Source organism: Cottoperca gobio, chromosome 11, assembly GCF_900634415.1.
Source record: "Cottoperca gobio chromosome 11, fCotGob3.1, whole genome shotgun sequence".
NCBI lineage: Eukaryota > Metazoa > Chordata > Actinopteri > Perciformes > Bovichtidae > Cottoperca > Cottoperca gobio.
In genome coordinates, this window is record NC_041365.1 from 18,670,924 (window position 1) to 18,694,777 (window position 23,854).

Genomic DNA, 23,854 nt, shown 5'->3' on the forward strand with positions numbered 1-23,854 from the left:
TTTTCCTGTGTCCATATGGGGCTCAAAACTCTCTGTTGGGCTCCTTTGTTCGGTAATTTCAATTTTTCTCCATCGGCGTGAATCTGCCGCAAATCCTGGTGCTGCAGAGCGAGCCTCTCTAGCTGTATGCCTCTCTTTCGGCTGTGAGTACAATAGAGCTCTGGTTGCAGCCTCCTCCTACATTCACTGCTGTGTCTGATTCCACCGCACGATGTTCAGCCTCGCTAGAGTAGTACACAAAGGGAAACTTAATGTTTAAAGGAAAAAGTTTAACATGCTTCAACCGCCTCATAAGTAAATGCAGGCCTGTTCGGTGCTCTGAGTAGGGCGATCATGTATGAGGAGAGACTTCAGATACTTAGTCCAACGTTTAATGGAGAACAAGCATAAAAGGCAAAAAACGTAATTTAAAGAGTAACTTTTCGATGCCAGGTGCGTCTTCATCAGAGAATGTTTAATGTCACTTTTATACATGTACTCCCCACATGATAACCATAAGAATAGAGTTGAAAATCTGTTAAATTGCTCTTTAAAGTCAAGTTAGTGCACATAGCAGACTGTAATCAGTAGCTTTCCCAGACCATCAGCAAACCGTTCCAGTGTGCACTGGAGATCATAGGTTGAAGAAAACAGAATCCTCTTCTGTTAACTGGCTCTAAGAACAGTGGAATAGTTTGTGAGTCATGTAGTCAAACACATTATTATAATAATAATAATAATAATAATAATAATAATAATAATAGTGTAGGGTATAAAGAATATTATAGGCAAAGAAAAGGGAACACTCAGCCATCTGTTTTCCTCCCTATGGACTATAGATAGGTGGCTGATACCATGATAACGAGAACATCAGAAGTTAAGTGGAAGAGATTATGTGTGTCAGAGGCAAGATAAATAGAGATATTGCCGCTGTTACATAGCAATCTGGTGTTGTAGAATCTAAAAATACTGCCAAATTCCTCAGTGTCTGCCTAATGTCTGAGTGAGACCGTATCTAAGTGTTGTCCTTTATTTTAACTGCTCATTGGTATGCCATTGTGTGTGCAGGTCATATTAGGAAAGCTCACTCCTCAATATCCACAGAGCCAACTCACAAATGATGTGTACATTCTTCCACTGTGTAGCTCTCTAAAGTTTCACCGCACATCATCATTATCGCTGACTGTAAGCTGATCTGACAGTGAAATCCAGTGGATGTTGCCTAGTTAAGCACAGTCAAACACAATTGGTTTATAGGGATAACTGTCTGGGCCTGGGTGAACCTAGTTTGTTTAGATGACAATATATGCACTCATGTATCACATCACACGGTCAGCTGTGTTGTAATGCCTGTCTGTGTGATCGAAACAGTGTCTTGCTATTCATAGAGAAAACTTGGGAAGAAATGCAATGTTGCTACTACTGTGTTACGAGAGATTATACTTCTGCTGATGTGCAAGCAAAACATCAAATACTGTACTACTTGAGTATTAAAGTAACTTGGAACTAAATCATCCCTGACTTTAAGCTGAATATCTTTGCTCCTCCATTTACCAATGTAAGAAAAAGGGTAAAGTTGATTTTTCCTCCTGTTCAGCAGTTTTATTTATGTATTTTTCAGCTCTTTCTGCAGTTGGCTCAGCGTGCAGAAGCTAGGGGAAAAGGAAGATATTAAGTTCTAACTCTGGACGAGATTTACGGTACAACAAACTGAAATCAGTGTTCTAATTCAAGTTTCTTCGATCTGTATTCAATCTGTGTGCACCGGTTTCTGACCCATTTGGTGGTACTCACCCAGCCCTGGGAGGATGTCCAGGCTTCAGAGCAAGGGTTTCAGGTTGTGGCACATGAAGTTGCATTCCCTGGCAGTACCTGTTTCTGTTCCGGATTCTGCTGCCGGGCCGTAACAGCCTCCCGTTCCTGCTGTCGGGCCGCGTCAGCCTTCCATTCCTGCTGCCAGGTTGCGACAGACCCATGTTCCTGCTGCCGGGCCGCGACAGACCCCCGTTCCTGCTGCCAGACCTCCGCAGACCCCCGTTCCTGGTGTCGAGCCGCGTCAGCCGTCTCTGCAGACCCCGGCCGTCTCCCTGACGCCTCTGCAGACCCTGGCCGTCTCCCTGACGCCTCTGCAGACCCCATTCGTCTTCCTGCCGCCTCTCCAGACCCTGGCCGTCTCCCTGTCGCCTCTGCAGACCCTGGCCGTCTCCCTGCCGCCTCTGCAGATCCCGGCCATCTCCCTGCCGCCTCTACAGACCCTAGCTGTCCCCCAGCTGCCCCTCGAGATCCCAGCTGTTCCCCAGCTGCTCCTCGAGGCCCTAGCTGTTCCCCAGCTGCCCCTCGATACTCGGACTCCATGCCAGCCTCCTGAGCGGCTCCGCCCGCATCCTGCCCGGCCTCCCCACCGGCCTCCTGAGCGGCTCCGCCCGCATCCTGTCCAGCCTGCTTCACCGGCCCAGCCCACTTCGCGGTCTCCAGATCGGTCTCTTCCCCAGCCTCCTGCCCCGCCTCCTCCTTAGATAATAACTGGAGAAAAATCCTTTATCTGATGCCAATAGAAGGTCATTGGTAACTTTCACCAGTGCCGTCTCTGTGCTATGACAAACTCTAAATCCAGATTGAAAAACCTCAAATAAATGATTAGTATTTAAAAAAAACTGTTTTGCAACAGCTTTCTCAAGAATTTTAGCGAGAAAGGAAGGTTAGATACCGGTCTATAGTTGGCTAAAACCTCTGGATCAAGACTGGGCTTTATTACAGCTACTTTGTGGAAAGCTGGGGTCTCGAGAGGCAGCAGGGGGACAGCTGGGATCTGCAGAGGTCCGGCAGCAGCATCAACTGGGGTCTGCGGGTACCCAAAAATGGGTCAGGGACCTCCCAACTGGGGCCTCTCGTCCACTCACTGTAATTGCAAATCATTGCGAGTCATAAAGTTCATCGTTAAAAAGTCGGTTTGTACTGTCACGCCGTGGAAAAGGTGAGGACCCAAATGCAGTACACCAGACGAGGGTTTTAACAAAAAGCGAGCTTTAATAATACAAAATCACAAAAAGTACAAAGTAAAACAACAGAGGGGGCAGGCTATAAAAATACAATAGGTAACAAGTAAACTTAAAACACAAACCAGGATGACACAAGGAGGCACGAAGTAACAAGGCGTAACATTGATGACAAACCGAACAATGAGACAGACCAGAATATATACACACACTAAACGAGGGAATGAGACACAGCTGGGGAAGAAGGGCAAAAACACAAGGGTAGGGTGAATGGACACAGGAGGATCAAATCAACAATCACAGAGTGAGCGAAAAACACAAGGACAGGAAGCAAAACAAGACAAGACACAAGGGGAAGGGAACATTTCAAAATAAAATAGAAAATCAAGATCCTGACATGGAGCTTGATTTCTCTGTTTTATGATCTTCTTCTTTAGAGGAGCGACAGACTCGAGTGTTATTCGCAGTGAGGCTGCAGCACTATCAACAAGATGATTAATTTGGGAGGGACTAAAGTTAGCATAAGAGTCCTCCGTTATATTGATATTGAGACATTGAATTGAATTAAGTGCTGATGGAATCACTTCCTTAAATTCAGCCATAGTACTATCAGATAGATATCCAGCGTAGGATACTTTGCCTACTGGCTTGTAGTCCAGTAAGTTATTAAAAAATGGTCTGAATAAAGAGGATTATGTGGACACACTGATAAACGTTGAATTTCAACACCATATCCCAGAACAAGGTCCAGGGTTTAAACAGTGAGTTGGTTCATGTACATTCTGACTGAACCCAATTGAATCTAATAATGAGATAAACTGCAGCTGTCACTATCAACATCCACATGAATATTAAAGTCACCTACAATAATTACTTTATCTGTTTTAAGGACTAAACTTGATAAAAATGCTGAGATTTCAGATAGAAATTCAGAATACGGACCAGGAGGGCGGTACACGATGACAAATAAAACTGGCTTTATTGTTTTCCATGTTGTGTTTGAAAGCGTAAGAACAAGGCTTTCAAAAGAGTTATAGTTTAGTTTAGGTTTAGGATCGATTAATAGGTTTGAGTTGAAACAGGTTTTGCATTCATATGCGGATACTGTTTGCAGAGATTAGTGCGTACATTGACTTTGTTTTAGCGTTAATAGCTTAATAAATAACTCCCTTAAGTAGGAGTATTTCTAGTCCTTGATTAACTTTCAGCTCTGAGATGCTTGATAAATATGAGCCCTGGTGCTATCTTTATATTATCCATTCAAAATTGAAAGAAAAAGCCTTATATAAGGTGGATGAGGGAGAGTCTGCATGGTGCAGAGATGTGTTGCTTGGAAGGCAAACTGGAGAGAGATCCAGCTTGATTATTCTGTTTGAATAGCAGAAAGAGCCTCTCTTCTCTCCTTGCCCCCCCCTCCATCCTGCCTTGGCAGCTCTGGAGCAGATTCATGACTGCAACCCTGAAACGACTGGTAAACAACTCTGGGGAGCGCCTCACAGCCTCTTCACACTAGCCACACACACAAATGAAAACCTATAAATGGACAGATCAGCTGTAAACATCAACTCCAGCTAAACAGTTGCAAACATAAACACGGATCAGCACATAATCTTCCTATTAATACAACTTCAACATGTTTATAAGAACTAAGTCATAGAGTGCGTCTGCCACAGTGGAGTGGTCTGCAAGTATATAGAAGCTTGTGTATGAATATTTGAATGATGCTCAGGAGGTAGTCTTGCTGAGGCTTACACTGACCCGACATACTGGCTCAATGTTGAAAGCCAAGTTACGCACATGCAGGAATGCAACCAATTAAGACTCCAGCACAGAGCTGCTTTCAGCACAGAATGTTAAAGGGTCAGTTCACCAAAATGACAATGTTATCTCGCCATAAAGTTAAGTCTGATTTTTTAAGTGGATTGAAATTGGTTTGTGGTTTTCAAAGCAATAAAAATGAAAAGATCAGCTGCAACGTTTCTGCAGAAACCTGTGAACAGTTTTCATTGTTCTTCAGAAAAAAGAGGTTCACAGTGGAGTCAGTAGAAAACTTCAGATTTTAATAGTCACAGAAGTCACTGGACTAAAACTATGTGTGACGCACACAATGTATGGTCACATTTATTGTATGTTTATTTGATTTGATTTTAAAAGAACAGTGAAAAAATGAAAGAAATCTATAATACAACAGCTACTCCTCAGAAATGGGCTCTTATTGCTGTCAGTTTGTTGCAGTGCAGCTCTGTGGTTTTGGCTTGCGACTGTGGACAATGTATTAGTGCTGACCGATAAATCGTATTTTCATTGTCAAAGCTAAATGAATATAGGCAATAAACACATTGCAAAAGGCTATCTAAAACATAATCAATATAAAAAAATATTTTATTTAAGGATTGTAACCCCAAACCGGTATAAAATCTAAACAGTTCATCCTTCAATTTATTGGACGTTTGTGGCAAATTTGAAGGAATTCCCTCCAGGTGTTCCAGAGTATCAAATTCACGAGAATGGCATGGACAACGGACAACCCGAAAACACAATTCCTCTGACATTGGGTGTTGTCGACGTAAAGGCATTACTACTTGAAGGTGACTATTTGTCAATTGGTTAAACGATTCTGTTTCATGTACCGGTAGTAGAATTAGTAGTTTTGTGACATTTGTATTTGATAGTCGAGTGCTAACTAAGAGCATAGCAGTACACTCCCTGCCGTTTTGTGGCAACTGCACATCCGATTATTTATTTGATGTTTTAAAGAGTTGTTTAATTCAAAACCTGTTAGATAAATCTTATTGAAAGATATGTAGTGTTTATAAGTTAGTTAGCATATGCTAACTCCTGTCAGCTAAGTTATAGATCATATTGTTTGAACGGCGCCATCATATGCAATACTCTTGAATAACACAAGAAATGTGAGTCCATTTTGCAAGAGTTGCAAAACAGCTAAGATGGTTTAGATACCAAATTCTAATGCCAAATATGTTGATTTGAGCACAGTAATAAATGAGAGAATGGAATACTGTCTTACAGTATTTCATTATAATTGTAAAATATTGGTTAATATTCATTCGCCGCATGTAAATGATCAGTAAATGTGGTTGGTTAACCGTAACAGTAGAACATAAACATAATTTATGAGCATAATACAGTATTTTCTGTTTGGCGGTGGCAATGCGCACTATCATCCCTTTACCAGTCCAGTCACAATACATCTACACCGTACTGATGATTGTCAGCTAATGTTCCTGTTATGATGATAACACTTTTTTATAAATTAAACTGCTCAAGACGTGACCTGCTGGTAACTTTAAGCTTATCTCCAGAAATTGTCCGTGTTCAGTATTGTTTTGTCTGCATGATTATTGAACTGTTGACACTTTTTTATTAGGTCAGGTTGCTAAAATTGTCGAAGCAACCTCCGTAGCTAGCTCAAGCTCAATCAGCTGTAATAACTGTCTGATTTTGTCCTGCATGTACAAATATTACTCCGGATGACGACATGCTAGAACGCAAAGTATTTATTTAATACACCGGAGACATACAGGTTGACTGTCTTGCAGGAAGGTGAACTTCACGCATACTGAGGCTGCTGTCATATGGACCAATCACAAACAAGCATTGTTCAGCATCCAATAGGGATATTTGTCAACATATTCAATGCAAATATTACAAGAAAGTTAGCTAGCTAACAGAATGCTGCCCTAAAGTTAACGTTATTAAAGTTAATCGCTACTTTTAATGTGAAGATGTAGTTACCTAACGTATGTCTACTTGTGCTGTTATAGAGCTGGGAATATTTAAATTAAAACAATAATTTCTGTGGATTATCAGGACACTTTATCAGAGAAAAATAAAATACCAGCTCAACCAACCGTTTAAAACTCAAGCCTGAAACTCAACATCTCTGGCTGCCAAGTATGTATCCTGTGGTTTTACAAATCCGCTGGGTGGAAATGGAGGAAGTAGAATCGACAGCCTAAGCACTTCATTAATTCCAGTCAACAACTTCTGACAGTTTTCTCATTGTTTGGTGTGTTGCCATCCGGGAGGAATAATACCCAACTCACTTCTCTCTTAACACACACACATACACACACCTCTGCATGATCATCATGCTAAGAAGCAAAGAAAAAGAAAAAGAAACTTTTTCCAAGAGAATCTGAAGGATCTCAGTCACATTACTCTGAGAGAAGTTATTCCACCACAGCACACAGTGTCACCTCACTGAGCAGAAACAAAGTGGAGCAAGATTAAAACCTTTACAACAGCTGCGATCCACTGGAAGAGAGCAGCAACGTGGTTCCACACAATGTGGAAACCAGGACACGGTTATCTATGTGGCTGTTAAGACCCAGACACACCAAACAGACATCAAAGAACTAGTGGCGATGGAGCCGACTGTTGCGTCATTAGAAAAGGGAAACTGTAAGACATATGACTGCAGATATACAAGCCGTTGTTAAGATACACACAATAAATCAAAGCACAGTTTGCCGACCATTTTCACACGACTCTTTCTCATCCCTTAGCTTCATCCCAGGTGGCTATGTGGCTGTAAAATGATCTTTGTATTGGAATGATCAGATGAGATGAAGATGAAAAATGAAAAGAGCCTCTGTGTGTGCCCTCCTGACTTTAGTCACTTGCTTGTTTTCCTCACGTCTGTTTCTCATCTCGTGCACAGATTTGCTGAAGCTAAACAGCAAATCAGGGTGATTTCTTTTGCCGACCCTGTCAGCAGGGACAAAGGGTGCCCAAAAAATTCAAAAACAAGGCAGACACCGAAGGCTCGACATTGACCGACGACTGATAATCAGCTTGGTGTGTCACCAAGAGCTCAGTCATCAGCTGGCTGAGATCCTCCCTGCTCGAGGCTGGTGTATCAGCCATAAGAATCATAGGGGGATGGTAGCAGCCACGGATATCTGCTGTGTGGAAGAGGGCTATGCTGATAGGATCCCATAGGAATTTGGAAAGTGTTAAGTAATAATTTGACATAATATTATAAGGCTGGGGAGAGACCTGAATAGTTCCCAGCTGGGAGGGGTGGCTGGTTCTGAAAGTGTTCTTCCCCTTCTGTGTTCCCAGTTCAATTTTGTCTTAGAACAATATTCTTCATGTCACTTAACACAGATATTGTAACCATCCTTCTAGGTGTGGTCACCATTTTTTATTATTTGAGAATACAATACCCATGAGCCTTAGCCACCATTGCTATGTAGAAGAAGACAGTCAGAGGTGAGAATCGGAGCGCTAAGATATTCATAATTTAAAGTAGTACATTGTAGATCTAAATTTGTCAACTCTGGATCACATTACCAACTGAATTCAAATTCATTTTAGATATTAAATCATTCACAACAAAGGTTAAGTGCTGGACTGAAGAAAACCAAAGCTGTACCCACTGTTAACAAAGTTACTGTAAATGACCGAGGTGTATTGCTGTATATTGTTGTATTGCAGTATGTGTATTATGTGTATTTTATTGTATTTCTATATTCATAGTGTATTGTGGTTTCATAATACTGACAGTGAGCCCCTCGGTGTCAATCACAGAGAAGACAGAAAACAACTGTGTGAAAGTCAACGTTAAACAGTTCCTTCCTCTGCTTGGTCTCCATCTTTGGTCCATCAGTGAGAGCGATATCAGCCTCAAGTCCTGTTATACAGGCCATCGGCGTACATTGGCAAAGCATACAGTTAACCCTCGCGTTGTCCTCCAGATTGACTTGCCATACACCTTTTGTCCTCTGGGGTCCTAACATCTGTGAGAAAAGGCCCGTTTGTTTTTTGTTGTCTTGACCATTGCTTGACCCCAGAAGACAACAGTTATTTATTAAATTCAATAAAAAGAACATAATTCAATAAAATTCCTTAACATTTATTTTAATCGTGAAAAGCACATTATTGAACAACCCATATTATTTTCAGACCATTTGATGAATAAAAAACATATTTTGATGGCAATAGATTTAATTTGGGGTCAGAATGACCCGAGGACAACACGATTGTTAAATCCCTTAGATACACTTGAAAGTCCTTTGTTAGCTATATGGGCACATTTAGCATAGGCCATGGCTACAAGATCTGACAGGAATGACTTGTTTCATCTAAAATACAAAAATTAGGATATATCAGAATAGTATACTGAAGGTTTACTACACTGCACATTATTGAAAATTAGCAATAGCTAAAAAACTGTACAGCAGATCAGTTCCATGCTCTGTTTTGGAACTATGGTAAATTGCATCATCCCTATCAAATACAAATACATTACGAATGTGGGATCACTTTGGACACCCTGTAAATATAGATGTGTAATTCATAACACATAATAACATAACAAGTAATTACTTAGTTCAGTCCTGCGAACATTATGTGGGATTATATATTTTGTAATAAAGTAACGATCTAAGGAGTTAAAATCCTCTTTGTAAAGGCTCATGTCACCGTGACTGTGGAAGTTACGCAAGTAAAAACTATTAGAACCAGCTTTAGGCAACATTTATCCTGTAACCATTGCCCCACATACATCAGTTGCATAGTTCAGTTAGATGAAATCTCATTCTTTCCCCATCTAAAGATGAATTTCATGTCCCTTTGAACTCTCATTATAAATGTTGCATATGTTACAGAGCTGAGAAGCCAGTGAAGACGCGCTGACAGCCAAGGCTCTGGTGTACTCAGTCAGGAGTAGTTACTCTTTGTATTGCATAATATATTCATGTCTCACTGCAGTCAGCTTGTATTATACTAACAGCAAAGATACAAGACGTAGAGGAAATTTAAAGATTCATAATGATGGTTTTGCGATTTTGGCCATTCACAGTCCCTGGAAATATTGATCGTTTCAAACAGTTAGCAAAAATAAATAAATGTAAAGCATATCTTATTGTAATGTTTGTCAGGACAGGACATTGAGCTCAAAACTTCAAAAATCCAGTTTATGCACATTTGCTTGAAGACTACTGAAACTGTCAGATAAACATCAGATCTTTATCAACGAAAGCTGGATTGGTAAATGATTTAATATCAGATAATAAGATTGATTTATTTTGTCTCACTGAAACCTGAGACATGAAGAATATGTCAGTCTAAATGAATCCGCTCCACCTGGTCATATTAATACTCACATTCCTCGAGGTACTGGCCGAGGAGGTGGAGTTGCGGCCATATTTGACTCAAACCTCTTGATCAATCCTAAACCTAAACTAAACTATAACTCTTTTGAAAGCCTTGTTCTTACGCTCTCAAACCCAACATGGAAAACAATAAAGCCAGTTTTATTAGTTCCTGTGTACCGCCCTCCTGGTCCGTATTCTGAATTTATATCTGAATTCTCAGAATTTTTATCAAGTTTAGTCCTTAAAACAGATAAAGTAATTATTGTAGGTGACTTTAATATTCATGTGGATGTTGATAGTGACAGCCTTAATAATGCATTTATCTCAATATTAGATTCAATTGGGTTCAGTCAGAATGTACATGAACCAACTCACTGTCTAAACCACACTCTGGACCTTGTTCTGGGATATGGTGTTGAAATTGAAAGTTTATCAGTGTGTCCACATAATCCTCTTTTATCAGACCATTTTAATAACTTTTGAAGTCCTATTACTGGACTACAAGCCAGTAGGCAAAATATCCTACGCTCGATGTTTATCTGAAAGTGCTGTGACTAAATTTAAGGAAGTGATTCCATCAGCACTTGATTCAATACCAGAACTCAATATCAATATAATGGAGGACTCCAATGCTAACTTTAGTCCCTCCCAAATTAATCATCTTGTTGATAGCGCTGCAGCCTCACTGCGAATAACACTCGACTCTGTCGCTCCTCTAAAGAAGAAGATCATAAAACAGAAAAAGAAAGCTCCATGGCTTAATTTACAAATCCGCAAACTAAAACAAAAGTCCAGAAATCTTGAAAGTAAATGGCGTTCCACTAAATTGGAAGAATCTCGTTTAGTCTGGTTAGATCATCTTAAAACGTATAAGAAGGCTCTCCGTAATGCAGAGCAGCTTATTACTCTTCCTTAATAGAAGAAAATAAGAACAACCCCAGGTTTATGTTCAGCACTGTAGCAGGCTGACAGAGAGCCACAGCTCTACAGAGCCTTCTGTTCCTATATCTCTCAGTAGTGACGACTTCATGAGCTTCTTTAACCATAAAATTATAATTATTAGAGACAAAATTAATCTCCTCCTGACCTCAATTGGTAATGACTTAACTTCAACTGCCTGGAATTTAAAAACATCTGTAACTCCTGAAATATATCTAGACTGTTTTACTCCAATCAACCTTAACCAACTAACTTCAACAATCTCTTCATCTAAGCCTCAACCTGTCTTTAAGACCCGATTCCAACTAAACTGTTTAAAGAAGTTTTACCCTTAATTAACACCTCGTTATTAAATATGATCAACCTGTCTCTATTATCTGGCTACGTACCACAATCCTTTAAAGTAGCTGTAATAAAACCACTTCTTAAAAAGCCTAGTCTTGATCCAGAGGTTTTAGCCAACTATAGGCCGATATCTAACCTTCCCTTTCTCGCTAAAATCCTTGAGAAAGCAGTTGCAAAACAGTTGTGTGACGTTTTACATAATAATAGTTTATTTGAGGTTTTTCAATCTGGATTTAGAGTTCATCATAGCACAGAGACGGCACTGGTGAAAGTTACCAATGACCTTCTATTGGCATCAGACAAAGGACTTGTCTCTGTTCTTGTCTTGTTAGACCTCAGTGCTGCTTTCGACACTGTTGATCAGGACATTCTACTACAGAGACTGGAACATTGTGTTGGCATAAAAGGAACCGCATTAAGCTGGTTCAAGTCCTATTTATCTGAGTGATCTCAATTTGTACTTGTTAACAATAAATCCTCCATGACAGCCAAAGTCAGTCTTGCAGGGTTCTGTACTTGGACCGATTCTATTCACCTTATATATGCTTCCTTTGGGCAATATTATAAGGAACCACTCTATAAACTTTCATTGTTATGCGGATGATACCCAATTATATCTATCAATTAAACCAGATGAAACCAATCAATTGGCTAAACTTCAAGCCAAACACAGACAAAACTGAAGTTATTATACTTGGCCCTAAACTCCTCCGAAACGCATTTTCTAATGACATAGAAGCTCTGGATGGCATTAACTTGGCCTCCAGCACCACTGTAAGGAATCTTGGCATCATCTTTGATCAGGATCTGTCGTTTAACTCCCACATGAAACAAATCTCAAGGACTGCCTTCTTTCATCTACGTAACATTGCAAAAATAAGACACATCCTGTCTCAAAATGATGCAGAAAAACTAGTCCATGCATTTGTTACTTCAAGGCTGGATTACTGCAACTCATTGTTATCAGGTTGTCCCAAAAAGTCGCTTAAGACTCTTCAGTTGATCCAAAATGCAGCGGCACGTGTATTGACAAGAACAAGGAAACGGGATCATATTACTCCTGTATTAGCTGCTCTGCACTGGCTCTCGGTAAAACACAGAATAGAATTCAAAATCCTTCTCCTGACTTACAAATCAATTAATGGTCAGGCTCCAGCATATCTTAAAGATCTCATAGTACCTTATAAACCAACTAGAGCATTACGCTCCCAGACTGCAGGGTTACTTGTGGTTCCTAGAGTCTCTAAGAGTACAATGGGAGGCAGAGCCTTCAGCTATCAAGCTCCTCTCCAGTGGAACCAGCTTCCAGTTTGTGTTCGGGAGGCAGACACACTCTCCACATTTAAGAGTAGGCTAAAGACTTTCCTTTTTGATAAAGCTTATAGTTAGGGCTGGCTCAGGTTTGCCCTGGATCAGCCCCTAGTTATGCTGCTATAGGCTTAGACTGCCAGGGGACACCTCCCTGCTCTCTTCCTTCTCTTCCTCTCTCCTCCCCTCCCTCTCTTCTTCTCCCTCTCTATCTGTATGCATTTATGTAAATGTATGTTACTAACTCACCATCCGGGGCATCATCCCCAGAGTGTCTGTCTCTCATGTGGCAGGTTGCCACTGATAAAGTTTACGTCAGGATCATGAATCGTGGCTGCGCCTGCTGCCCTGGTCCTGCTGGACACCGGGAAGCCTTATTGACATTTTCCTGGATTCATCCATACTTTCTTTTTTTTTCCAACACAACACAATTTCTGTCAAATGTTGTATTTGTACTATGTTGTTTATCCTGTACATACGACATCTATTGCACGTCTGTCCGTCCTGGGAGAGGGATCCCTCCTCAGTTGCTCTCCCTGAGGTTTCTTCCATTTTTCCCCCTTTAATTTTGGGGTTTCTTTTAGGAAGTTTTTCCTTGTGCGATGCGAGGGTCTAAGGACAGAGGGTGTTGTAACCTGTACAGTCTGTAAAGCACACTGAGGCAAATGTGTAATTTGTGATATTGGGCTATACAAATAAATTTGATTTGAATTTGATTTGATTTGACTGTTCAAGGCAAAACCTGTGAACACAATTCAGATGAATGACTTCTCTCTCATCAAATCTAGTCAAGTATAATAGAGTATAATTATCAGTATTACAAAAAAAGAGGTAAAGTTCTTCACGAGATAAAAAAACAAGGGCAAATTCACAATAGCTGCAAGCACGTGCACTTGATCTTCAATTTCAGGCTCCTAAGGATAAAACTGTGGCCGCCAAAGGATGGCGAAAGACCGACTGATGGAGCGAGTTCCAGAGCTGCTGCTCGCCGCTAAAAACGCTGAATCATTATAATCAATAAAATCAGTCCACGTAAACAAAGAACCAAATTCCATTGTTTAGTTTGGGATACTAAAAGCAAAAGAGATTAAACCAAGGGAACCGTGACACAAGTATGACATTCTGATGGGATTTGTCCTTTTAACACCTTGCATTTTCGGTATGTTTTATGTCTTAGATTGAATTGTAATTAAATATAAACAACACTGAGATAAGTGCCTACAATCTGCTTCAATGCGCCTGTTTAAAGTGGTTTATCAGCTTTGATCAGTCTGGTATCTTTGTGTTTTCTTTCCCTTTCTCATGCAGCCACTGGTTCACTGCAGTAGGAAAGTAGTGTGCAGTACAGAGGCTTGACATTTAGGTAATTCCTTTATCAACAGTATGGCTGCTTTATTCTTCTCATGGAGGTGCAATTGTAAATGATGTGTAGTTGCAAAGTCTGTGTACTACCACACAGTGACAACTGTGAATAGTTGATTTCTATATGTGAAATAAATAAGAAAAGAATCCTGATGGAAGATCAGAAGAGCACGTTATGTAAAATAAACACCTATGTGTGCTATGTATACATGATCTGTAGATAATAGCTAAAACATGCCACTGATGTGATCCTTAATGTGTTGAAATGTGTCTGATGGTGAAAATACAAACTCCAGACCATGTGGTAACAGTTATCATGAAGAAGCCAGTGTTTTCTAATCTCAAAAGTACTAATGCATTGGGCATTTAAACTGATGTCAGCAACAATGATGTGTCAGTGTGAATGACCCTAGTTGCATCTTGAATTAGAGCTGTTCATTACTGAAAAGTTTTGCTCATGTTGGCTAGCAGTGCGGTGAAAGCTTGAACAAGAGGCTATAAGAGGATCCTAGATTCTTCACATCTGCACCTTCTTGCCCCTACTGCAGCCCTGTAATAGTGTACCTTCCTGTGCTTTTACTGCAGAGAGCAGGAGGTCCTGCCAGCTGGCTTTATGAACTGTTAGAAACCCAGAAGCCATCTTGTAAATAACCAATTAAATGAAACGAGATCGCAAGGGACTGCATACCTGCCTGGAAGGAACCATAAAATGTAATAAGATGGGAGAATTTGGATCGTGCAGGAGGCTCTGCTGAGGATAATTGCAGATTGGGAATTCCCCCTGCCACTCCATCCCCAACCCTCTGCTCAGCACTGCTTCAAATATCAAGCTGGTACTAAAGGAGCAGGAGAGGAATCAATTCAATTTCTTGCATTTTCATTCTTCATGATAGAGTGCACGTGGGCCTCACATATTTTCAGCCTGGATGAAACACAAAGTCTCTTTCGGGGTGAGGAATGAGGTCAGTCAGCAGCTAGCCTGGAGAGATGATTGTATGCTGCATACATATACAACCAGGTGCCATTCCCTTGACAGCTTGAATAGATGAGACAAGAGCAAACAGGAGCTGCTTATGCTTTGCCTTATACTTGCAACACAGGCATGGCAATGTTGTTTAATTCTGAGGTGGACACAGAGCAAGACACAGCCATTGATTGTTCTGTTAGACCGCTCATATTGCTTGGTATACATTTAGAACACACATGGCATACAGAACAGGCAGCACACACAGAGAACACCAGAGTAAGACTTTTGTTTCAAACATGGAGGGGTCGCCTCCGCATATCTGCACGTGTGGTTAAGGGAGAGGGGGAGGGGGAGGAAGCAGGGGGCCCATGAGAGCTGGAACACCGGTCAACACACTGAATGTCACTGGAGCTGCGGGCCCGCCTCGTCTGCACAATCCATTCTATCCGTTTGATCAAAGGCATTGTTGCATTTTGAGAGGAGACGGTCATCAGGAGACCAGCGGAGGAGAGGGGGTGTCCCTGCTTTCAGTTCAAGCTAATACTGCGGCAACCACAAGAAGGACAACAAAGAGATTCCCTTCATATTAAGAACCAATCTTTTTACAACTTGGGTCTTATTTTAATAGTTCTGGCTAATGAGTGATAATAACATTGTAATCACCACATTAATAACTGAGGTTCCCCTATGTAGCATTCATAAGCAGTTTTAATTTATTAAAGGGTTTATAACACACTATAATGTATTTGTACACAGCTATAAGTATTTGTCAGCAATTATGATTTTGCTATCACTTTCCATGTCTTAATGCATTATAAACATATTTATAATTGTTAGAATGCTTATAACATGACAATAAACACGTAATAAAGCATTTTGTATTGACTTTTAAAGTCAAGTATCATAAGACTTTGATGTTGTTGGAGGATCATAGTGTATTATAATTCCTATAGTTGTATTACATTATAATCACTGTTATATATGCATTATAAAATGCTTTATAATGTGTTGTAATTATTGTTATAAAGCATAATGAATATTTATTCATTCGTATAACTATAATTACAGTGTCATATGAAGATTATACCGATTAAGTATGTTTTAATGCATTAGATACATGAGCAGCATAGAAAGTGATTTATTCTATGAAGACATATTTCATGTTTTACAACCATGCACAACTATATTGTGATTAATTTTATATTTGTACAGCAGCCTCCACTTATAGATACCCACAGGGGCAGTGAGAGTTGTTGACAGATGTATAATAAACACTCAAATCTGCTTACAGTATAGTCTGTTATAACCATCTATTAATTGTGTAAATACTGCTTATAACGGCTAAATAGACGGAGGTTTGTCCACCTAACCTAATGAAGTAACAAAACTGCATGTTTAACATGTAAGAACACATTGTCATGGGTCGGCACAGAGCAAGCTTAAAAAGAAAAATAAGATCCAGATGGAGACAGAATTATCCTCTGACCTCTGATGAGCTGCTTTACTTCCATCAGAGCCCCTATAAACCATTCTGACTTCTAACATGTACATGTCATACATTTTGGGGAATATTTCTGATCACAAAATGTCAAGGATTGAACAGCACTTGAAAAAAAAAACGACTGAACTGAGGTCATGGAGGCATGGAGGACACAGGTAGATTATGTGTCTCTGCTATGTTGAGCTGTGTTGCGCTGTGTTGCGCTGTGGCTCTGCACTACATTGATTCTCATTTCTGTATACTTTCACAGTTTGCAGTTGGCTGATTTTATTTACTCATTCATTATTCACATATGGTTTTTGTTTTGACCCTTAAAGATAAATAAAGCATGATGGTGTACATAGAGAAAAACAGAACTAAAATGTGGTTGACATAGTAATCAACATAAATAATAAACATAACAGCAATATGGGGGTAGAAAATAAGACCCAAGCTATAATAAACCAGAATTATCCTTTAACTATCATTACGTCTTATACACATAAAACTAACATGACATTAATCTGCATAAGTATTAATGTGTAACATACTGTACATCAATGCCATGCATTGCATTTGGAGTATGGGACCTCAGCTGAGGTAATGAAATCCCATTGTTATATACTAGTTGCATTTGTCAAGAGCTGTAAGCACTTTATGGACTCAGGAGTCCAGGTAGTTTGGTTCAGAATTGATTGCACAGTGAAAAACAATCACCCTTCTATCTCTCCTTCACTAGATTCAGCATACTGTGTCCTGGAAACAGTACAACACTTGGCATGAAGAAACAAGTTAATTTCTCACATTGCTGCCAACCCAAACTGCAGAAATAAACAGTCTGTCAAATTGTTTCACTCATCTGTGACAGAGTAGAGTCTGCATATTGTTCCTTCAAGTATATAAAACATCTGCCAAATCCAAATCGAAAATCCAAATCCAAGCAAAAACCATAACCTCTGTGTATCAGTATTCCACTGAAGATTGAGAAAGGACTCAAATTTTGGAAGATTCTGTGAGAAATACGATACTCCAAATAATTCAGGGCTCAGTGTCTCTCTGCCCCACACAGAAAAGAAAAGAAAAATATGGCGCAGTTTTAGAATCCAGAGGAAAATATCATTATGAGCCTTGGTTGTGAGGGTGATTGTATCCAGAAGTTCTCATTCAGGACTGTGAAAAGCAGCCAATCACTGGAAAGGCCCAGAGCCAAAACTCTTATCCCACTGATAACACTGCTGCTCTAACTGCTCCAGTAGTTTGTCCACCGAGTCCCCTTTGTTCTCCAGTTTCAGGTATCGTCTCCCGCTGCCCAGGTCTAGCCGAGGCCAGCTACGGTGAGTTTGCTCCTCTGCAGCATCCACATCCTGCCAAGGGATGTTAATGCAAATCTGTGAAGCAGCCTCTTTCTGTGTGACTACCAGCTGATTTATATCCCCCTCCTCTCCGGGTGTGTGGAGTCCATCCTCCAGAGGCAAACCAGTGTGAGCCATATAAGGGTTAGTCCTGTAGCTCATACTGTGACAGCGCCTCGGCTGGACAGCTGGGATATCCACCTCAGTCCAGGGTGGACATGGAGCTGGCAGACAGCCGGCAGTTGTTGACCAGTGGGCCGGGCTGCGGATTGAAGCTGGCACTGCCCCCGTCCTCAGCACCAGACTGTGTGTTAAAGTCTGTCTGACTGGAATTACATGAATTGGAGTGGGAAGAGTGGAGGGAAGACGGAGGCTCTGACTCCTGGTGGTGGAGGGCTTCTGTCTGGAGGACAGCTTGCTGGTAGATGCACTCCACACTGTCCTCCTGCTCTCTGGTGTGTCTGGTCTGGAGCAGGGGCTCCGAGCTGGCCAGCTGCTGCACACAGAGGATGTTGAGATGGGCAGCTGGTAAACTGCTCAGCCACTCGTAGTGTTTGGCCATGGAGTTGGCTACAGCTATGTCTTTTAGTTCTGCTGAGGGAACAGCCGCAGACACAGAGCAGATTACACTGTGCATCTGAGCCAGCAGCATCTGAGTCTCTCTGTCCCTGTTCTCGTACAGGACTGTGTTGGCACATATGAGGATGAAGAGTCCCACACCCATGATGACCGGTCCTAGCAGCTTCATCCGCTCACTGTGGATGAGGCTGGCTGTGGATAGGAAGCCCTTAGCTCCCAGACTCCAGCCAGAAGTCTGCGACTCTGAGATACTTTCCGCCTCTGCGGCTCCCAGGATGGGCGACCTCGATATCCGGTAGGGCCAGTATCCTGCCACAGCCAGAGCGGTGCCAACAACCACCACGATGACCCCCAGCACCAGGAAGGCTCCAGGTATGGAGCGGATGCGAAGCTTGCCTTGGATCACCCCGTCCTTCTTCTTTCTGCCTCGTAAGGTGAAGCGAGACATCCGTTGGCATGGAGATGAAGTCTTCTGGGACTTCATGTTTGGGTCAGTCCAGAGCTCCTGTTGCACCCTGTCAGAGGACTTTGGGAGTAAGGAAATGGTCAGAGTTAATGCAGCTATAATACTGTATCTACGTGTTGTATCAATTCATTCAAATACATATGAGTAAGACAATACATCAGTCAGATTAATGTTTTCAACTTCAGCATGATAGATCTCAAAAATGTGATGTGTAGATTATTCCTCCATTTATTTTAACCAAAGTAGATATTTCTATTAAACAATGTGTTTAAAAAGGTAAAGCCACTATGTATAGGATTACAATCGGAAATTCATTAGTTGCATGTTGGATGGATGGTTGATATAAGTTTCACTTTTTCAGTGCTTATGCACATACATTTGTGTATCTAGAGTAACTACCAACATTATATTTGGTATATTTCCTATGTAACATGCAGGCTTATTAGAATATACCGTTTTATCCCCTTCCACCCTTCACACACACACGGAAGCAACCTGAGTGTGAGGAGAAGAGCTGAAGCTAGAGCACAGAAAATCTGTGCAAGCAACAATATATCTGTGTGCAAGCATGCAGTTTGAACAGAAGCAGAGCAAATCTAAGCACAAGCAGGAAGAATTGTATGAAATGTTACACACTAGTGCAAAGTTACTGCATGTACATTCTCAAATGTGTGTGTGTGTGTGTGTGTGTGTGTGTGTGTGTGTGTGTGTGTGTGTATGTATATATGTTTGTGTGCATGTGTGTGTATATGTATGTTTGTGTGTGCGTGTATGTGTGTGTGTGTGTGTGTTTATGTTTGTGTGTGTGTATGTGTGTGTATGTTTGTGTATGTGTGTGTGTGTGTGTGTATACACGTATGTTTGTGTGTGCGTGTATGTCTGTGTGTGTGTGTGTGTGTGTGTGTGTGTGTGTGTGTGTGTGTGTGTGCACAAATAAAACACATCCTGTCTCAAAATGATGCAGAAAAACTAGTCCATGCATTTGTTACTTCAAGGCTGGATTACTGCAACTCATTGTTATCAGGTTGTCACAAAAAGTCGCTTAAGACTCTTCAGTTGATCCAAAATGCAGCGGCACGTGTATTGAAAGAACAAGGAAACGGGATCATATTACTCCTGTATTAGCTGCTCTGCACTGGCTCTCGGTAAAATACAGAATAGAATTCAAAATCCTTCTCCTGACTTACAAATCAATTAATGGTCAGGCTCCAGCATATCTTAAAGATCTCATAGTCCCTTATAAACCAACTAGAGCAGGGGTCGGGAACCTATGGCTATATGGCTCTTTCGATGACACAATATGGCTCGCAGACAATTTTGAGCTGACATTTTTAGTAATCAAGTAATAATAATTATAATTTTAAAGTAAAACGTTTAGCAGCGGATTTTTGTTATTAGTTCGCCCCTCTCCTTTCCTCCGCCCTGTCTCTGACTGTAGGTGTGTTCGCACATGTGTGTCGGCAGTGAAGCCCCGCCCTTCGCGAAACCGAGCAGAGGAGAAACTGCACAGAGTTTGTCAGTGTTTGGAAACACGCAGTGACCAAATTTTCCTTCTGCATCAGAGTCTCCCACAGGCAGCTTGTCTTGGAAAGCTCTCACTGCATCATCCATGTCTGTGATCACACGGCCCTGAAGCTGCAGGTTTAACAGTGAGATGCTTTGTTATGTCGCCCAAACAGTCCAGCTCACGTCGTCCTGTGGTGTTTCCCTTTGCTTTCCAAAAACTGGCAGATTTCCTCACGCATCTCGAAAAATCTATTCAGCACTTTCCCTCGACTCAGCCATCGCACCGCCATGTTCAGAAAAAACTTAAATTGACTCTTATAAAGTTTCCTTTCTGTGTTACGGTGCTTATTACATGCTCGATCTCCAGAGCTTTACAACACAACGCTTCCTGGTGTAAGATGTAGCTGACGGTGTATCTTCTCCCGCATCCTGCCCACTAATCCGCTCTTTTCGTCACATCGCAGACTCTCCATCTGTCGTCAGTCCCATCAGTTTGACCCGGGACAGTTTAATTTCTCGCACATTTAGATACTTCCTCGAATATGTATTTTCCCGTGGTTGTGCCATGCATTGATTTAATTACCAAAACCGGCGGGCCAGTTATGACAGACATATGATATTTTCTTGCGGGCCGGATATAATTGCCTTGAGTTTGACACCCGTTCAGTAAATACTGAAATGTGCTCATAAATGAGATAAATAACATACGCGTTTAGTTTATTTAATAAAAGAGCACATGTTCAATGAAACACTGATAGCTCTTTAGTACTCTGAGACGTGTTATACTTAAAAATGCATGCATAAAGTTGCATTCAATTTTGTTAAATATATGGCTCTCAGGGAAATACATTTAAAAATATTTGGCTTTAATGGCTCTCCCAGCCAAAAAGGTTCCCAACCCCTGAACTAGAGCATTGCGCTCCCGGACTGCAGGCTTACTTGTAGTTCCTAGAGTCTCTAAGAGTACAATGGGAGCCAGAGCCTTCAGCTATCAAGCTTCTCTCCAGTGGAACCAGCTTCCAGTTTGTGTTCGGGAGGCAGACACCCTCTCCACATTTAAGAGTAGGCTAAAGACTTTCCTTTTTGATAAAGCTTATAGTTAGGGCTGGCTCAGGCTTGAATTGGATCAGCCCCTAGTTATGCTGCTATAGGCTTTGACTGCTCTCCTTCTTCTCTTCCTCTCTCCTCTCTTCCCTCTCCCCTCTTCTCCCTCTCTATCTGTATGCATTTATGTATGTTACCGTCCTCCCCATTGATGTCAGGTCAGCAGACAGTCTTCACACCTTCCGTTGCAGACGGAAAACTGCACCTCGGCGAATGAAGAAAAAAATTATAATTATAATATTTCTGTTCTTTTCATGTTGCACTTATATTGGTTTGGCTTATTTTAGCTAATGGTTGAATTCATATTCTATTGTTTCTGTATGTTGCACTTTTGTTTGGCTTATTTGAAGCTATTGTTCTGCACTTAAAGGATTGTACCTATTTGAAGATAATGTACTTGCAGGATTCTTGCTGTTCGGAGTTATATCCTCATGATTGTTTGCACTTATTGTAAGTCACTTTGGACAAAAGCATCAGCTAAATGAACTGTAATGTAATGTAACAGACAGACAGACAGACAGACAGTATGTAACAAGAGTATGTTGCGGGAAATGCACTTAGCTCAAGAGGATGCTATGTGCCATAGACCCACGCTTGCAACGTCAATTGCTGCGAGTTTCATAAAACAACAACATGCATAACCAAAGATTTTGGAAGTGGATGGCACACATTTGATGCCAAGTGGGGCTGACTGCCTGTTGCCCTGATGCAATGATTGGTCATTTGCCTTGTAGCCTAATGTCGTCATTTGCTGGTAGTTGGCAGAAGGAAGTATTTATGTAAAGAAGATAGTAACTGTAGTCATCAATGAGGATTATCTTCTACAGATAAAACTCCTCGGTGCACACCAGCAAAGGGATAAAAAGTTATCGCAAATTTATTGTGAAGTGATTCTCCAGGAATAAATGGCTAACTACTAGCTTGTCTGAGAAGATGCTTTGTTTTCTTTCAGGATCTCAATCATCTTTCTGAGAGGATTACCAAACATGAAAGCAGCAGGACAACAAGGTAAAATTAGGCAAACATAGTCGACATTACCCAAACTGACACAGAGCAGGAATTGCGCAGTAACAGCAAATTGAGCAGAACAGGTGTGCGCTCACCTGTGTTACTGTGTGGGAAATGTGAAATAGCGCATTTTTAACGCATGGTTTTGCATCTGTAAATACTTGTTTCCCCTCCATGTTTTCCACTCAGAACACCACTGCATTGAGCCATTATCATAGTGTTCCTCTTCTGTTGTCCAACCAGCACAGGAAGCTGAACTGGACTCCTGGGAAGCCACAAGTTGTGCTTCAGGGTGGAATAAACAAAGTGTATGGAGAGAATGTCTTACGGTTACCTGACAGCAGAGTTGGGAAGGCTGGCTCATACCTAGGCTGTAATAAAATGCCTCTTCTTCTGTGATGCAAATGCACCACAAGGAACCCGCGATTCTTTTTTTATAAAGCAGTCCAACAGAGGCGGCCTGAAATCATCTCAACTCAAATCAATGCAAGGCTCCAGTTAAGAAAAATCGACAAGAATAAGGCGTTATATCTACCTTAACGACAAACTACCGTTCCGGACTACCTCCCTAAAATCGCCTGCTGTATGGAAGCTACAAACAGGCAGGAATGTGTCTGCTGCATTCCTCCTCACACAGCAGCTCACATACACACTGCCTGTCATCATTAATGCCAGTGAAAGTCACAGTAACATTTCACTCCGCGGCTGTGGTGCACCACCTCTGTAATGAACCCGAGGAGACACAATCACTCTCTCATTTCATTCAACAATCCAGCTGCCGGTGACTTTTGGAAACTTGCCTGTATTTCTCGGATCCTGTTGCAGCTTGTTCATAGTTGGAGCACAGATAACATCCTGATGTTTGGAGATGAATAGTCTCCAGGTCTGTGCACGAGCAGACTGTTAACCCTGTTCCTTCATATCATACGCTGTGTTCCCCAACTCCTCCGGACTGTCTGACACAGAGCTGCTTTCTTTATGAGAACATTAAATCCAGCAGAACCCAGCCCCGGCGCTCTGCAGCCGGCCGCTTCAGATGGACCAACACAGTCAAGCGAGCAGCAACTCATATCTCCGTTTTAATATACTGGGGTTTTCAAAATAAAAGTATTACCGGGGCCCTGACCCCAACAACATGACAAGCATGGAATGTCTCCATTCCAGTCAGAAAATGACCGAAATGATGTTATCTAAACTCAGTAATGTAAAGTAACTGTAAATACATTTACTAAGTTACAGGGCTATAGGCAGGATTTGTGTAATATTGTCAAAGTGCCCAATCCACCCCGCACCCGCCTTAGACAATAAGAGGCTGACACTAAAATGACAGGTTTAACAT

At 41.3% G+C, this 23,854-nt stretch overlaps 2 protein-coding genes across 2 annotated transcripts; both read right to left on the reverse strand.

The window, feature by feature from the left end:
* Positions 1–349: 349 nt before the first annotated feature.
* Positions 350–8,650, reverse strand: LOC115016071 (paraneoplastic antigen Ma6E-like). The gene is made up of 4 exons (XM_029443732.1): positions 8,564–8,650; positions 2,735–2,821; positions 1,852–2,490; positions 350–655 (listed from the first exon to the last, which is right to left on the reverse strand). The coding sequence occupies exons 1-4, from the start codon at positions 8,648–8,650 to the stop codon at positions 614–616; spliced, it is 855 nt and encodes a 284-aa protein (XP_029299592.1). The 3' UTR covers positions 350–613.
* Positions 8,651–15,141: 6,491 nt separating this feature from the next.
* Positions 15,142–22,975, reverse strand: LOC115015695 (transmembrane protein 200A-like). The gene is given in 3 exon segments (XM_029443218.1): positions 15,142–18,060; positions 18,062–18,957; positions 22,850–22,975. Coding segments are annotated over 3 exon segments (1,299 nt in total). The 5' UTR covers positions 22,880–22,975; the 3' UTR covers positions 15,142–17,687.
* Positions 22,976–23,854: the final 879 nt, after the last annotated feature.